At 50.4% G+C, this 16,662-nt stretch overlaps 1 protein-coding gene across 2 annotated transcripts in view; it reads right to left on the bottom strand.

Moving 5' to 3' along the window:
- The window catches only part of MTMR12 (myotubularin related protein 12), a 55,177-nt gene extending 51,852 nt beyond the window's left edge, over positions 1-3,325 (bottom strand). For both annotated transcript variants that reach the window (XM_054715343.1, XM_054715344.1), the window contains exon 1: positions 3,126-3,325. In XM_054715343.1, the coding sequence (XP_054571318.1) occupies positions 3,126-3,305 (180 nt within the window). In that variant the 5' untranslated portion in view covers positions 3,306-3,325. The remainder of the gene's footprint in view (positions 1-3,125) is intronic.
- Positions 3,326-16,662: the final 13,337 nt, after the last annotated feature.

Here is a 16,662-nt window from a genome sequence, read left to right as displayed (position 1 = left end):
TCAAGCCTGCAAACCCCGGCACGTGCCCTGACCGGGAATCGAACCGTGACCTAGTTCATAGGTCGATGTTCAATCAGAGCCTCGCCGGCCGAACAATTTTCTTATTTTCCTACAATGAACACTTATACCTCCTGAAATAATTCAAACATTTTATGTAACAAGAAAAATGGATCTGGCACCCAATCAACAGATGCCTTCCTGAAGCACAGCTCAGGGGGTGCCGTACAGGGAGAGGCCCAGCATCCTTTGCACATTGTCCCGGGGCTAAGCTGGGGTGGGGGCGCGGAGATATTTTAGGTACCAGCCATCAAGTACCACCAAGATAGGCCCAGATCTCTCCTTCCTGCTCACCTCGATTCCAGAGCCATCGGCTTCCCCTCGAAAGCTTCACTGATTGTCACCCTCTGGGCAGAGCTCACCAAACTGACCAAAGGTCCTAAATGACAGTTCAGGATTCTAACTTTCACCCTCATTGGTTTAAGAGGATCAATAACAGAAGAACACAAGTTACTCTGGCAGAGATCCAGTTTTAGAAGTTGGAGCTAATCTCTACCCCTCATGTTAAGCTGGCCAATGCCAAGCCTTTTTTTTTTTTTCTTAAAATATGTTTTTATTATTTCAGAGAAGAAGGGAAGGGGGAGAGAGAGGTAGAAACATCAATGATGAGTATTATTGATCAGCTGCCTCCTGGGGATGGGATTGAGCCTTAGCCTGGAATCGAACCATGACCTCCTGGTTCACAGGTCAACACTCAACCATGAGCCAGGCCGGCTGGGCCAATCCTTTCTGATAAGAATAAAAAATAAGCCATGATGTTGAAAAGCATCATCGTCAAATACATTATCCAGTTAAACACTTCTGCTTTTAACAGAGAGTGCTGACTCCTAATAGATTGCTTGGCATTTCAAAAGCAGCCACCGCTGAATCTCCCAAGGCCTGATCGGCCGAGAACAAGTTCATCACCAGGCTCAGGTATCACTGTATCAGGAGGCGCGCAGGTTGTCCTGGCAGCTCAGACCTCCCAGCAAACCCAGGATCTCCCGGCTAACAAGAGGAACGTGCTTACAAAGAAGGGCTAGGAAGACAGCCATCACAGGCAGCAAAGGTGAAGGCAGCCTAAGGGAAAGGAGGAGAGACAGCCGGATGCCCATCTTCAGACAAGTGTCTGAGTGAGCCAGAGAATGCCACCAGACCCAACGCTCTCCCAGGCACCCACGCTGGGCCTCAAAGCTGCTCTCATGCATCTCCAATGTGGTATCTGGCAGAAGCTACACACACACTTCAAAACCAACTGTCTCCTCACCCCCTCACTCGCGTTATCTCTTAAAAACCATCCACAATTTACATCAGAGCCTTACCCTCTGTCACAAAACATTTCTGGAGACTGCTTACAACAAAAAAAAAGGGTAGAGTCTACACAGCACTATTTTCTTGCAAGAAAACAAAACTGCCAACTATAAGGATCTGAAAAAAACTGCCAACTATGGGGATCTGATCACTTCAGGCTCCTTTCGGTCTGAACCACTCCCCTCCCCTGGCCACCCCTCCGTAGAAATGGGACCGGCGCTGCGGGCACAGGGAAAACAAACCTCATTACAACATGTGCCCTCGGCGGGTGAAAAAATCTGAGCATTCTTGAACTCTGGCCACATTTCAGAAGAGTTCCCACTTGCAGTTTGACCTCACTCAGAAGGAAAGGTTAAAGATCAGTTGTACTTCAACCAGGGCGCAATAAAAAAAATCAAAAGACGCCCAGAGAAACAGCGGACCCCGGGATGGCCCAGGACACGACAAGGGAAGCCAGCTGGAAACTCAAAGTGACCCTGACTCCTTATCAAGCATTTACAGAGGAAGAGGAAGTGGTTTTCACTTTATTTTTAAAATTAGGTCTAACCAGAAGACCCAGGGCAGGAGCGGGCTCCTCCGGAGACACCACACGTCTTGAAACTGAAGATAGAGATGCAAAGGCCCGGGGGTCTCGCCGCCCACCTGCCCTTCCCCTGCCGCAGGCGCTGCAGACAGAGCTGGGCAGGGCCTCCGCAGGCTGCTGATGACAGTGCCCAGGAGACGTCTGGAATCCCAAAGGAGGGGTGGCGAGCTACTGCCCCAGAGGCCCTCAGCACCCACAAGCTGCCACCTCGCCAAGCCCCTCTCTAGGACCCTGCCCCTCAGACTCCAGGCCGGCTCCCTGGGTGCTCCCCCCACACCCAGGCCTGTCCCCCCACCCCAAGCACCCTTCAGGCCTCTGCTCAGATGCCACGGCTGCAAGGAGGACAACGGGGGGCGCTCTCCCCGAGACCCCGGCCACCTGCGGCCACACCACGTGACTCCCGGCCGTCCGGCCCACCGCTCACTCCTCTCGGACACGCTTCGGCAGAACCCAGGTGTCCTTCTGTCCACGGATGAGGTCCCAGCCGCTCAGGGCAGGGCCTGGCACGGGGCAGGAGCTCAAGAAACAGGTTCTGAATGAATGAATGAACTTGACCGGCACACTCCGGGAGGACAGCACGCGGGTGGACAGGTGCCGGGGCGTGGGGGAAGTTGGGGGCGGGGGGGCGATGGGTGAAGTTGGGGGGTGGGGGGCGGGCAGCGAGGACAGAGGGGATTCCCCGGGGAGAGGCAGGCTGGCGGGGCCAGGCCCGCAGAGTTCCGCCCGCAGAGCTCATGGGAGGCGGGAGGCGGGAGGCGCGCACCGGGTCCGCCGGCGGCACCGAGTGGCGCTTCGGAGCGGCGGCGGCGAAGGAGCGCCGGGGACGCAGGGGAAACCCCGGGGCAGGGCCGGCCCCGCGGGCCCGGGACCCCCCGCCGGCCCCTCCCTCGGAGCCCCGAAGCCAGCTCCTCCCCGACGTGCCCAGGGGCGCCCGGGCCGCAGGACCTCTGGGCTCCGGCCCTTCACCTGGTCCACCGCGAGCCGGGCCCTGCGCTCGGGCACCTGCCTGCCCGCCCCGGGGGTCCCCGCCCCGGGCCCCGGAGACCCCGACGCGCCCCTGCGGGCGTCACCCCGCCCGGCTCCCCTCCGGACACGCCGGCCGCCCTCTCGGCCGCGGGGAAGGGGCTGCCGGCGCCCCTCGCCGCGGCCGCCCCAGCCCGACGCCCGCCCGCCCGCCCGCGCGGCGCCCGCTCACCTCGGGGCGCACGTAGGACACGAAGGAGGGTTTCGGCGCCCGGGGGCCGCCGCCACCGCCGACCACCCCTTTGCCCAGCATCCCCCCGCCCTGGGAAGCAGCGACGCGCGGGAAGAGGCGGCGGCTCGGGCTCCCGGAGCGGCGGCGGCCACCAGCACAGGCGGCCGGGGCTCCGCCCATCCCCAGGGCCGCGAGGGCCGCAGCGCCGCCCGCATCCGGCTCCGCCGCTCACTCCACCCGCCCCGCCCCGGCCCGCGGGCCCCGCCCACTCCCCCGCCGGCGGGGAGGCCTCGCCCAATGGCCACGCCCCCTCCGCGCGCGGCCGGCGTGTCTAACCGGCGGAGATTCGCCGTCTGAGATTGGCTCTGTTTCGCCCTCCAGCGGAAAAGCCCGCCCTCCTGCTCCTCTGATTGGCCAGAGACGCTCTCGGCCCACCCCCTGCGCCAGGCCCCTTTTTGAATGCACCCGGAGAGATGTTTCCTCTGACCAATCCAGAGAGCGTTCTCTCTGGACTCCTCGGCGATTGGATAGCAAGAATGTCGCCGTCGTCCAATGATCCGGCGGTCACTAAGTTAGGAGCAGTCGTCTTGTTTGTCGCTTGTTGCTTTGAAATAAAACTTCCCAGAAGTGTGGGAAGTCGGATCTCCGCGTGTGAGTTCCAAATCCACGTTAGTGGCTTCAGAGTTATTTCAAAAGTTGAAAAAAATGAGATAAACCAAGAGTTAACAGGCACTTGGGAATAGGTTTAATGTTTGATTATTTATAAAAGGCCTTGTCGATCTCATTTTCCAAATTTTTTTGTTTCTTTGTGTTTCTGACAATGTCAAAAGACCGTAAGAGACTTCTCTTTTTATTTTATTGATTTTTTTTTTTTTCACAGAGAGGAAGAGAGAGGGATAGAGTTAGAAACATCGATGAGAGAGAGACATCGATCAGCCGCCTCTTGCACACCCCCTACTGGGGATGTGCCCGCAACCAAGGTACATGCCCCTGACCGGAATCGAACCTGGGACCCTTCAGTCCGCAGGCCGACGCTCTATCCACTGAGCCAAACCGGTTTCGGCAAGAGACTTCTCTTAACCACTCTCCCAAGGTACCGATAAAACCCTCATTTTTAGTGAAGATTGCAAAGAAAATTCATTTAAATAACACATTTGGCGCCACGCACGGTTAGGCCCAGATGAATAATACAGGGCACAGCTTTCAAGAAATTCCGTCTAGCCCGAGCCGGTTTGGCTCAGCGGATAGACCGTGGGCCCAGCGACGGAGCGGTCCCGGTTCGATTCCGGACAAGGGCAGGTACCTGGTCCCATCCTGGTCCAGGGCACACACCTCGGCTGCAGGCTCCATCCACATGCGGGAGGAAACCAATGGATGTGAGATGGATGGTTCTCTGTCTCTCCCCCTCACTCCCCCTCTCTGAAAACCAATGGAAAAATATCCTTGGGTGAGGATAACAACCACCAAGAAATTCAGTCTGGTGGAAAACACTAAGAAATATTTGCAGTTAATTTTTTCTATGTCAAGGACTAATGCTCTTGCCTTCTTCATTGCCATGAGTGCTCCCCACCAGCACTCTTCCAAGCAACTCCGAATAAACACAGAATCTAACGGATAATGAATGTGCTTCCTTTTGCAAACATAGTTTTAGGACAAGTCCTGTAGCCTTGTTCCCAGACCTTGAATGCCAAGGTCTTGAGTCTCAATCTCATAGAAATGAGCACTGATTTCAGTACAAGGTCAAGCAGCTGGAGTGTATTCGTTTATTGAAAAGAGCTTGTGGCCCTAACTGGGTAGCTCAGTTGATTAGAGAGGTCTCCAGATACGTAAAGGTTGCAAGTTCAATCCCCTGTCAGAGCGGATACAAGAATCAACTCATCTATAATAATAAAAGTATAATATGCTAATTAGACCGGACATCCTTCTAGATGACCTTCCAGACGAAGCCAGGGCTGCAAGGGAAGCCAGGGTCCCGGGTGCCAGAGGGAAGCCAGTGCCGGCAGCCGGGGGAAGGAAGGCCTACTCTTGCATGAGTTTCATGCATCGGGCCTCTAGTGAATACATAAATAAGTAGAAAACAAATCTGTGTGTGTGTGTGTGTGTGTGTGTGTGTGTGTGTGTGTGTCTGTCCCTCTCTCTCCCTCTCTTTGAGCTCCCTGGGGGGTCCTTGTGGGTGGCTTATTAGGAGCCTTGGGGTGGGTGCAGGGCTTGGGAATGAGGAGGAGGTCAGTTGTCCCTAAATCATCCTCTGGGGGAGGTGATCCCGGGGGAGTCACAAGATGTTGTCCATGGTCCTTGGGCCACCCAAAGGGCCTGTAAAATAATGCCTGTGCAAATATTCCCGTTACCATTTAATTGACAAGACAACTATTTTACAGAACATGATGTTACCATCACAGATTCTTTAAGGATGTGGTTGGGTAATTTTAACTACAGAATTTTATGGAGAGGAAGTTGCCTTAGTCAGGCCTCGAAGATGGAGTTGTTTCAGTCAAGATGGAGTCCCGTGTTACTCCTGTCCTGTCTCAGCCTCATTTCCAACTAGGTTGCCATCGGTAAGCCTACCCAGTTTTCAGCACTGTCGCCACCACTGAGCTGCATCATCCCCGTTTGCGGGTGAGAAAACAGATGTAAGTAATTTGCCCAGGTCCGACAACTAGTTACTGACAGAACTGGGATTCCAGCCAGGTTTGTCAGATTCCAGAGCCCATGTTCTTAATATTATAATTATCCACACTAGGAAAGAGCACCATGAAAGAGTGTCCATTCTACTGGGGAAGGCCAAGTCAAGCTTCGTAAAGAAAGACTCTCCTTCAGGAGGTGTTGAAGAATGAAGTTCTTTGTCAGGACTAAGAAGACCACTTTATATTTCACAACAGTTTTTCACTTTTCATAGTGAAATGGCAGCCCTGACCAGGGAACTGCAACCTAGGTATGTGCCCTGACCAGGAACCAAACCTACAACCTTTTGGTGTACGGGACGACGCTCCCAACAACCGAGCCGCCCAACCAGGGCTGACATTCTGAGCAAATTTTTAGTTCCTTACTTTTCAATTAACTTTGATTTTCCGTGATCTTCCACCAGAGTCAGTGTGTTAGCGTGGGAACCTATGGCCAGGGCTGGCTTGTTGGACATGCAACTGGTGCGGTCATACAGGGCCCACACTGAGATAGACGGGCTTGGGAGCTAATGCTCTGCGCTTGCAGCCTTGACATTCTGAATCATTGTATCTCTAATTCGTGGTTTTGGAGTGAAGTGTGAATGAGTAGCCATCCCTGCCCTAGTGCCTGGCCAGAGCCTCTCACCCACTCCCGTCCTGATGCCCTGGTGTGGCCAGGCACTTAGGCACCAATCCCTTGGGGGTCACCCAGACCCTGTGGGGAGGGAATTGACTTCCTTGCCATGGGCCAGGACCCCACATTTTCATTTTGCTCTGGGTCCTGCAAATTATGTAGCTGGCCTTGCCTACCCTACATCTTTTATCTGTGTCCTTGGGCAAAAATAATAAAATAAAATAAAAATAATAAAAAATAACATTAAATGCAAACTGTAATTGAAAAATAAAATTTTTAAAAGAAGAGTTTTTACTTTTTACCTCTGGATTTTGAACCATGAGCATTGTCACCTAGCTCAACAATAAATAAATTAAAATGTATACACACATACCTATCTCATGTAGATTTTTTAAATTAAAGCAAAAAATCACATAAGGTAAAAGCCATTTTAAAGTGAACAATTAAAATACCTTGAAATTTAATTTACAAACAAGAGCCTTTAACAAGTCCTTGCCATTTTCTGTCTCTGCTTGTCTTGGCATTCGCCCCCATCCATGAGGGTCTCCTCCCAATGCCACACCTCGTTGGCACCTTCCTTAGAGACAGTTGGGACCAATCTAGACTCTTCTGAATTCTAGGCACCAGAGCCTGCACGCTGCCTTGGCTGTAACCTTGAACCTGGCTTGGATCACTGCAGTGGGTCCAGGCCTTGGTCTCCTTCCCTAGCGCTATGCCCGGAGATTCTCATGGTCCGAGGACGCCCTCCTGCGCTTCGTGATACTCCCTACAGCACAGTGCTCGGTGCTGTGAAGAGATGATCGGATGGATGGATGGGTGATGGGTGGATGGATGGATGGATGGATGGATGGATGGGGATGGATGGATGGATGGGTGATGGGTGGATGGATGGATGGGTGATGGGTGGATGGATGGATGGATGGATGGATGGGGATGGATGGATGGATGATGGGTGGGTGGATGGATGGATGGATGGATGGGTGATGGGTGGATGGATGGATGGATGGATGGATGGATGGATGGATAAGCCTTCCGACCTGACACTCCGGAACGGGCAGCCTCTGGGACAGGGACACTGTGCCCTCTACAGGCAGTTAGAAATGTGGAGAGCCAGAAAGGCACTCTCAAGCCCAGGCTGGGTACAGGATCAAGAATAACTGAAGAGGAGGCTGGGACTGTGCCTCCCCGTCCTCCCTCACCAGGCCTCCTCTGGGCACACTGACTGGCCCACGGGCGGGCGCATGAAGCGTGCACTAGAACTTGGCTTGCGTCAGCGCTGCGCCCCCCACAACTCCCAGAGCGGGGCACCAATTCACTGTGGAGAGCCTGGGGGAGGGGGGGGGGAGTCGCAAGGCCCAGAGCAGGGGAACAACTCGTCCAATCTGGTTTCTGAGCATGAACTCCAGTCCACTGTGGTCTGACGTCATCTGGTTACTTATGAGCTTTAGCTTGGTCGCTTGGTCTTCTGAGGCAGTCAGTCCCTTTCAGAAGGCCTTCCTTCTGTGTGTTCCCCTGCCCTGGGCTGGCCCCAAGCCCCGCCAGGCCTCGGTGGGAGCAGGGCCAGGTCCCACCCTCCTGACTTGGTCCCATTGCTTGTCCCATGTGCTTCTGGGCGGGGAAGGTGCCCGCTTGGGGCCTGCGGTCACTCTGTCCTGCCCAGCCCAGCGGGCTGGATGGCGAGGCCTCAGAGCTGAGCGGAGTCCTCCTCCCGGGCTGGTCTGAGCATGTCCTCTGCTCGGCAGCCTCCCAGGAGCACCTTGGCTCACTCTGATCACTTTCTGGGTCTCTCAGGGGCCATGAAAAACGGTGGGTCATGTTCACCCCCGGGAGACACAGAGGAGCAAAGGGGTTTTCGCAAGTTCTGGGAAGGTTTCAAGTTCTCTGTGCCTCAGAGCAGGGGGCGGGCGGATGGTGTCAGCAGCCCAGGGGGCGGGGTGTCAGTGTGTGTGTGTGTGTGTGTGTGTGTGTGTGTGTGTGTGTGTGTGTCGGGGTGGGAGGGGGAGTGGGAGGGTGGAACCAGCAGGCAGAAAAACCTGTTATTTTGGTTGCCTCATTCCAGGAGAACAGCACCAAGATCTGGCCTCTGATTCCAGGCGGGTGGCCTCCAGGAGAGGAATGGGAAAGGCTTGCTGATGTCTCCAGTGATCAGGGCTGACGGAACCTAGTGCTCTCCACGTCATTCAATCATCCGAAGGCCGAGTGTCGCAAAATAAAAATAACGCGCTCTTCCTTCTAGAGTCTTCACTGAGGGAAGCATCCAGGGTAAATCTCTGAGCTGGTGGCACAGAGCTGGCTGGGGACAGCGGGACCTGGCCTCGGGCTGTTTGTCCGCTAATGGGAAGGGGAATGGCACGGGGAGGCCCTCTCCTTCCTTCCCAGTTTGGCTGGAGGCTGAATCTGGTGAGAAACCCTTCCCCATAGGGTGTGGCGCCCACGGGTGCTGACGGGGAAGAGGGAAGCTGCTGCTGTCACAGGGCAGGGAGAGCCTTCTGGGAGGAACAGGCCAGCATGCCCCCCACTGGGCCACCCGATGGCTCCAGCACCCGGGCCTGGGCCCTCCACCGCTGCGACCTGAAAGGCTCCTTGTTCAGGTGGCTGCGGACCGGCACGGAGGCGGTGAAAGGCCCGCTGTTCCACGTCTGAAATGCTCGTCTGTCCCGAGGTTCAAATGGATTCAAAACTGTTTTTCCAAAATCCTCCCGGTCCAAAGGCAGGAAGAGAATTCAAGGAGGGGCAATGGCCGAGCCGGAGCGACGTCTCAGGCTTCTTCCGAGCAGCTTCCCGGGCTCCGGCCGACCAGCCAACCCCTTGCCCGGACCGGCGTCCCCGCACCTCTCACTCACCGGGCTGGCGCGGGTCCCGGGCAGCCAGGGGAAGCACCAAACCAGCCCATCCACACTTGGCAAATACCTTGCGCAGGTTTAAGAAGTCGGGAAAGAAGTTTCGTGGCTCAGCTCAACTGGGGCCCCAGAAAAAGAAGGGGGGGCGAAGGATCCATTCATTCTCTCCTCCCACGTGAGACATCAGCCCAAGGGGAAGTGCTAAGAGAAACTTAGGCTGCAACCACATGAGGTCAGGGAGGAAATCGATGAACTTTCAGGAAAACCTCTCTCCGCCTTATTTTTTTTTTTTATTTTAATGAATCTTTATTGTTCAGATTACAATTGTTTCTCCTTTTTCCCCACATATCTCCCCACCACCCAGTTCCTACCTCCCCTCTTCCCTTACCTCCCCCCGCGCTGTCCTTATCCATAGGTGTATGATTTTTGTCCAGTCTCTTCCCATACTCCCCACACAGACACCCCTTTCCCCCTGAGAATTATCAATCCACTCCCATTCTATGCCTCTGATTCTATTAAGTTCACCAGTTTATTCTGTTCCTCAGATTTTTAATTCACTTGACTTTTAGATTCACTTGTTGATAGATATGTATTTGTTGTTCATAATTTTTATCTTTCTTCTTCTTTTTCCTCTTTTTAAAGAATACCTTTCAGCATTTCATATAATGCTGGTTTGGTGGTGATGAACTCCTTTAGCTTTTTCTTATCTGTGAAGCTCTTTATCTGCCCTTCAATTCTGAATGATAACTTTGCTGGGTAGAGTAGTCTTGGTTGTAGGTTCTTGCTATTCATCACTTTGAATATTTCTTGCCACTCCCGTCTGGCCTGCATGGTTTCTGTTGAGAAATTAGCTGATAATCGTATGGGAGCTCCCTTGTAGGTAACTAACTGTTTTTCTCTTGCTGCTCGTAAGATTCTCTCTTTGTCTTTTGCTCTTGGCATTTTAATTATGATGTGTCTTGGTGTGGTCCTCTTTGGATCCCTTTTGTTTGGGGTTCTGTGCGCTTCCTGGACTCGTAAGTCTATTTCTTTCATCAGGTGGGGGAAGTTTCCGTTCATTATTTCTTCAAATAGGTTTTCAGCATCTTGCTCTCTCTCTTCTTCTGGTACCCCCATAATTCTGATGTTGGTTCGCTTGAAGTTGTCCCAGAGACTTCTTACCCTATCTTCAACTTTCTGAATTCTCTTCTCTTCATGCTTCTCTGGAGGAGTGTCCTTGGCCTCTTTGTATTCCAAATCTTTGAGTTGATTCTTGCAATCCTCTAGTCTGCTTTTGGGTCTCTGTATAATATTTTTTATCTCAGTCAGTGTATGTTTAATTTCTAGTTGGTCCTTTTTCATATCCTCAAGGGTCTCATTGAATTTATCGGCCTTTTCCATGAAATTCTTGAAAAACCTTATAACCGTGGTTTTGAACTCTATGTCCAGTCGCTTATTCTCCTCCATTTCTTTGGTTTGTGATCTGTTTCCTTGCCTTCTCATATTCTCTGCTTCCCTGAGTTGGTAGGGTAGTTTTGTCTACTAGGTGTCCTATTGGTTCAATGGGTCAGCCTCCCAGTTACTTGAGGTGGACACTCTTGGTGTACCCTTGTGTACTGTGTGTTCCCCAGCAGGAGCTACAGCAAGGGCTAGTTTTCTCCTCCTTTGCTTGGGCGGTTTTGGAGCAGTCTGGAGCTGTAGTTGGTTAAGCTGCCACAGAACAGGCCATTTATATGCAAAAGCCGCTGTGTGGAGCCTGGGCGGGTTTGTAGAATGTGCGGGGCGGGGCCTCAGGGCGGGGCGGGGTCTCAGGGCGTCACTAGGCTGGGGCGTGGCCAACGGCGATGGCTGCCGTCAGCCGTCTCTGCCTTTCCCGTTTCCAAGTCCCTGTGCCCCGCGCTCCAGCGCAGTAAACAATGATTGCTGGGCGCACCTCTGCAAAAAAGTCACTCTCACTTTCCGACCCGATGGCCGAGAGTCCAGCTTCTCCCCGTAGGTGCCTGGGTCCCCGAGTGTCCCCAGAAACTGGATTTCAGAGTGATCGGGAGCTTGTCTCCCTGCGGGTTGAAGAAAAGCCGCGCACCCAGCCGCCCGCCGCCGCCGCCGGCCCGATTCGCGTGCCTCCGTACCTCAGCTTTTCAGCGATTGTGCTCCTTTCTCTTCTCAGCTGTAAATCTTCCACTGAGCTAGCTTTTCCGTGGTTCTGGGTGGTAGACTTTTTGTCTTTTAGTTGTGTTTTTGAAATTGTTGTGTGAGGCAGCAGATTAGTTGTTTAACTATGCCGCCATCTTGGTTCCTCCTCACCAACCTCTCCGCCTTATTTTTGATCCTGGTCTCCTCCAATGCCAGGGCGACACCTCCCCCCACCCCAAAAGAGAGGCGCTGCCCCTCTTGGTCGGGGAAGGGCACCCCCGCCCCCAGGCCTCGGACGCTGCCCCAGGAGCGGACAGGCCAGGCGGTGGAGAGGAGAGCCGTGCTCTGCGGGGGGCTGGCACCCGTGGCAGGAGGGGCGGGAAGAGCAGGTTGGGAGGGCAGGTAGTGGAGCCCTGAGTGCCAGGCTAAGGATGCTCCAGGCCTGTGGAGATCTTGGACGGTTTTCACACCATTTTTTCTTTTTAAAGACGTATTATGCTGTAATTACTTAAGAACTATTCGGTAGTTCTTATGTGGTGAAATATATGATAGGAACAGAGATTAGCAAACCGCCTCATCTGATAGAAACAAAAGCCCCAAAGCGAACACGCCATCGTCACACTAGAGATGAGCTTCCCGCGTCCACTGGAACATGTGGGAGAATGGTGTGTGTGTGTGTGTGTGTGTGTGTGTGTGTGTGTGTAAAGCTTATCTATGAAAAAGGGATACTACTTTACAGCTTTATAATCTGGTTTCTTACTAATCATAAATTTCTTCATGTATTGTTCTACTACATAGTTATTTTCACCTTCTTTTCAACGTCACGTTCCTGAGGGAGCTGACGCCCTCAGGAGTAACGGGCTGAATGACGAGGAATTTTCAGGAGGGAACCCTCCCTTTGGGATCACTGGTCTCTCACATCATTAGATGGCTGAGCAGTATTTCAGTCGAGTACTTATTGGATATTTCAATTGTTTCTAATCTTACACACTTGCCAATAGTGCTTCAGTAAAAATATTTGAATTTATAGTTTTGTATACCTATCTGATTAGATTTTATTAAGATAAAGTCTTTGAAGCTCAGTTGCTGGGTCAAAGAGTCTCCCTCTTTATTTGTATATATCCTATATAATAAAACCCTAATATGCAAATCGACGAATGGCAGAACGGCCAGTAGAACAACAGGTTACACTGACCACCAGGAGGCAGACGCTCCTGCGTTGAGTGTCTGCCCCCTGAGAGGGAGGTGACTGGCGGTAGTGATCAGGGGGCGAGGCCGGCCAGCGAGCACCCTGCTGGTCGCCTCCTGCAAACCAGCAGTCAGACATCCCCTGAGGGTGCAGGCTGGGCTGAGGGACACCCCACGCCCCCGTGTGTGAATTTCGTGCACTGGGCCTCTAGTAATTTTATTTTATTTTTTAAAAAAGATCTTTCTGATATATGCACCCCTATGTTCATAGCAGCGCAATTTACAATAGCTAAGATCTGGAAACAGCCTAAGTGCCCATCAGCAGATGAATGGATTAGAAAACTGTGGCACATCTACACAATGGAATAATACCTTGCTATAAAAAAGAAGGAACTTTTACCATTTGCATCAGCATGGATGGAACTGGAGAGTATTATGCTAAGTGAAATAAGCCAGTTGGAGAAAGATAAATATCACATGATCTCACTCATATGTGGGATATAATGATCAACACAATTTGATGAACAAAAATAGATCCAGAGACAAATGGCAGGGAAGAGGGGGGTGGTTAGAGAGCAACCAAAGGACTTGTATGCATGCACATTAGCATAACCAATGGACACAGACACTGGGGCGATAGGAGCTTGCCTGGGGTGGGAATGGCTGAGCGGGGAGGGTGTCCATCGGGGAAAAAGGAGACATATGTAAAACTTTAGACAATAATAACAAAAAAAAAGGTCCTTCGATGTCGACTGAGCTAGTGCCTCTTGCCTTTGCAATCTTGGTTTTACTAGTTCAGACCTGATTATTTTCACAACCTTTATCTATCTGGTTGACAAGAAGTATATTACCCTCATTTTTTAAAAATTTGTATTTATTTGATTACTAGTAAGGTTGAAAATTTTTCATATGGCTATTGGCCATTTCTATTTCTTTTGAGAATATATACTTCTTTTGAGAATTGTCCATCCCTTTACATTGTCATTTACCCTTTTAGAGAGAGGTTTTTGGTCTGAGATGACCGCTGAAAATGGTTCACTATTCACTTGACCCAGAAACCCCCATGAAATCATGCAAATCCAGAGGTTCAAGTCGTCATGTTCACTCTAAGAACACCTGTGAAACTGCCTGGGCCATCAAGGGCGTGCCTATTGGAAAAGCCACCAAGTACCTGAGGGAGTCACCTGACGGAAGCCACGTGTGCGGGGGCTGGATGCAGAGTGCTGCATCTCCTGCTGCACATGCTTAGAATGCAGAGCAGTGCTGAGCTTAGGGTTCGGTGTAGACTCTGGTCACTGAGCAGTCAGGTGAACACAGCTCCGAGATGAGGTGCAGAGCCTGAAGCTCACAGGCGGATGAGCCCGCACGCGAGCGCTCCCTGCCATCTGAGATGATCCTTACTGAAAAGGAGCAGAGTGTTCCTAAACCAGAAGAGGAGGCTGCACAGAAAAAGATATCCCAGAAGAAACTGAACAAAAACTTGTGGCCCAGGAGTAAATCCAGCATTAAAAATATGCTAATAAGTTTTTATCTCATTACCAAAGTATTCCTTGTTCAGTCAAAACATCTGAACCAGTTGAAAAAGTCATCCAGGATCTCGTACCCCAGAGTAACCAGTGTCAATAGTTTTGTTAGGACTTTTCCTATGTATGTGTGCATATGCAGACGCATGTATCGCAAAAGTGCTGGTTTCGCACATGCTATTTGTGAACGTCTCAGCTTGCTGATACATAGCTACATCATTATTTGTAGAGATCCACTATATGGATGTCCCATTTTCCCAATTTTTAAAAAATGTTCTATTAATTTCAGAGAGGGAGAGAGGGCGATAGAAACATCAATGATGAGAATCATTGATTGGCTACTTCCTGCACACTCCACACTAGGGATCAAGCCCTGAAACCCAAGCATGTGCCCTGACTGGGAATCGAACCGTGACCTCATGGTTCATAGGTCAACGCTTAACCACTGAGACACACCAGCTGGACCCATTTTTCCAATTCTTGACTATTTAGGTAGTAAATCTTTATGCCCGTGTCCAATTCTTAGTGGAATCAGATTCAAATGATTTGAACATCTTTATCAATTTCAACTTTCTAGCCTAGTATGTTGTAATGGCTTTCCCAGTTATTTCTTTAAACTTTATTCTAGAATAGTTTATTAAAATTATAAAAATGCATATATTGATTTTCACATTGAATCAGCCTTGCATTTCAGGTGTTTTTTTTAACTTTCCACCTGTTTTCTTTTTTTTAAATCTTTATTGTTGAAGCTTTTATTTTTTAATCGTTTGTCAGGGTAATGTTAGCCTTACAAAACAACTTGGGGTTGAGCCCTGGGAAAAAAACTTATTATAAAATTATTCACAAGTAACTTTACGGGGTCACTTACCCTCACTCCTCCCTCCCCCCAACCTGCCGTTATGTTCCAGTTCCCAGGGGCTCTTCTTTTGCATCCTCTGGCCAGAAATCTGGGCTTTGATTACCACACACTGCCATAGTCTTCCATGGCTGTGCTCGTGTCCATGCTAGGCAGGGAGTTCACCTCTGGAGGGTCAACTGTCAGTTTGATAGTCCACTTGTGATCCTTTCCAACCTCTCTGTCACTAATTACATCTGAGTCCTCACACTGCTGCTCGAAGCATTTTATCCAGATTTTATAGTTGCATTCAGAGAGACAGGGAAGAGGGTGCTTACTTCATCTTATCCAGAGCTGTAACTCAAAAACTGGGTCTCAATTAATAATTTAGCTGCCTCTCCCTTTCCACTTTACCATAAACCAAGCCCTCTCCATTTCATCTCTTTTGATGTACACGAAGATTTCAAAAAATAAAAAAATTGAAGCACCTATGCAACTAAGAATCTTGCCATCTGGGAAGTCTTATTTTCCTTTTAGCCCATCTTGTTCTCACCTCCCACAGCCTTCTCCTCTTTCTCTCAGGCCAACCCAAGTGCAGGCAGGAAGACAGGCAGGCTGTCCGAGTGAGGTCTTCAGGAGAGGTTTTAGTCTCTGCTCTGAAGGACACACGCCCTTCAGGCTGCAGCTTGCCGGACTTTCAGGCCTCCTGACATTTCTCTGCAAACCATCAATGAGGGAAGTGAAAGCGTTGCTTTATGACTGTCCTTTACATTCAACGTGGTCACATCAAGTGTGCTAGTGCAGGCAGCACAGGATCACAGAACTGAAGAATTTTGAAACAAAGTAATTTTAGAGATTCTCTGGGCCTCAGTTTAACGGATGTGGTTACACACACAGACTGGGAGAGTCCACAGGCAAGATGGCCGGCATCTGCGCTGTGACACAACTAAATGCCCACAGGGCCAGCCTGGTAGGAAAACAGGGAGCAAAGGAGAAGGCTGTGGTCCACTGTCCAGAAGAGGCTTTGTCTCAAATCTGTCCTCCAGGGAGTGGCCATTACCCTCAGCTTTAGCTAAGTAATACCATGTAGTAGCATGTCCTGTGTCATCAGATCTGCCAATGTTTCAAGAGAAGTCAAATTAGGATTTCTTTGTTTAAAATCTTTAATATTGGCTCGGAGTCTCTAACAGAATTTGGGACAAATAACACCCATCTATATTCTGGATATAGTACATACAATATCCTTTCTGACTTCTGGCTCAGGAAGAGGTAAAAATGCAGAGCAAAGGAGATGATATTCCTTTATTTTCCCATCCTTACGTAACCACTGACCTTAGAAATAGATATAGCTTTGTAAGTTCTTTAGAATAAAGAGGGGTGGAAAAGGTTGATGGGCAGGCCTGTGGAGTAGACCAAAATTGGGATACTTAAAAAATCTATTTGCACGCCATGTCTTGAGCATTTAAATTCTATAGAAAGAGGGTTGGCTAAAAACACATCTATAGGACGTACATGGCATAAAGATTAAAAGCTCAGGCTTTTAAGTCAATAGAACTCTGATGATCTGACCCAATTCAAGAGACTACAGTATATTGAACCAATACAGTATTGAAAATTATAAAATTTTCTGGAAATTATGTGCTCAGGCAACAAAACATTTGTCAGCAATAACAAAATATAACTACTCAATACTTTTGAATATAGTTTTACTAAAGCATAAGTCATTTCAAAGCAAAAGTAGTTTA

Source organism: Eptesicus fuscus, chromosome 4 (genome assembly GCF_027574615.1).
Source record: "Eptesicus fuscus isolate TK198812 chromosome 4, DD_ASM_mEF_20220401, whole genome shotgun sequence".
In the NCBI taxonomy this organism is placed as follows: domain Eukaryota; kingdom Metazoa; phylum Chordata; class Mammalia; order Chiroptera; family Vespertilionidae; genus Eptesicus; species Eptesicus fuscus.
Note: the sequence above shows the minus strand (reverse complement) of the source record. Positions and strands in the feature narration are given on the sequence as shown.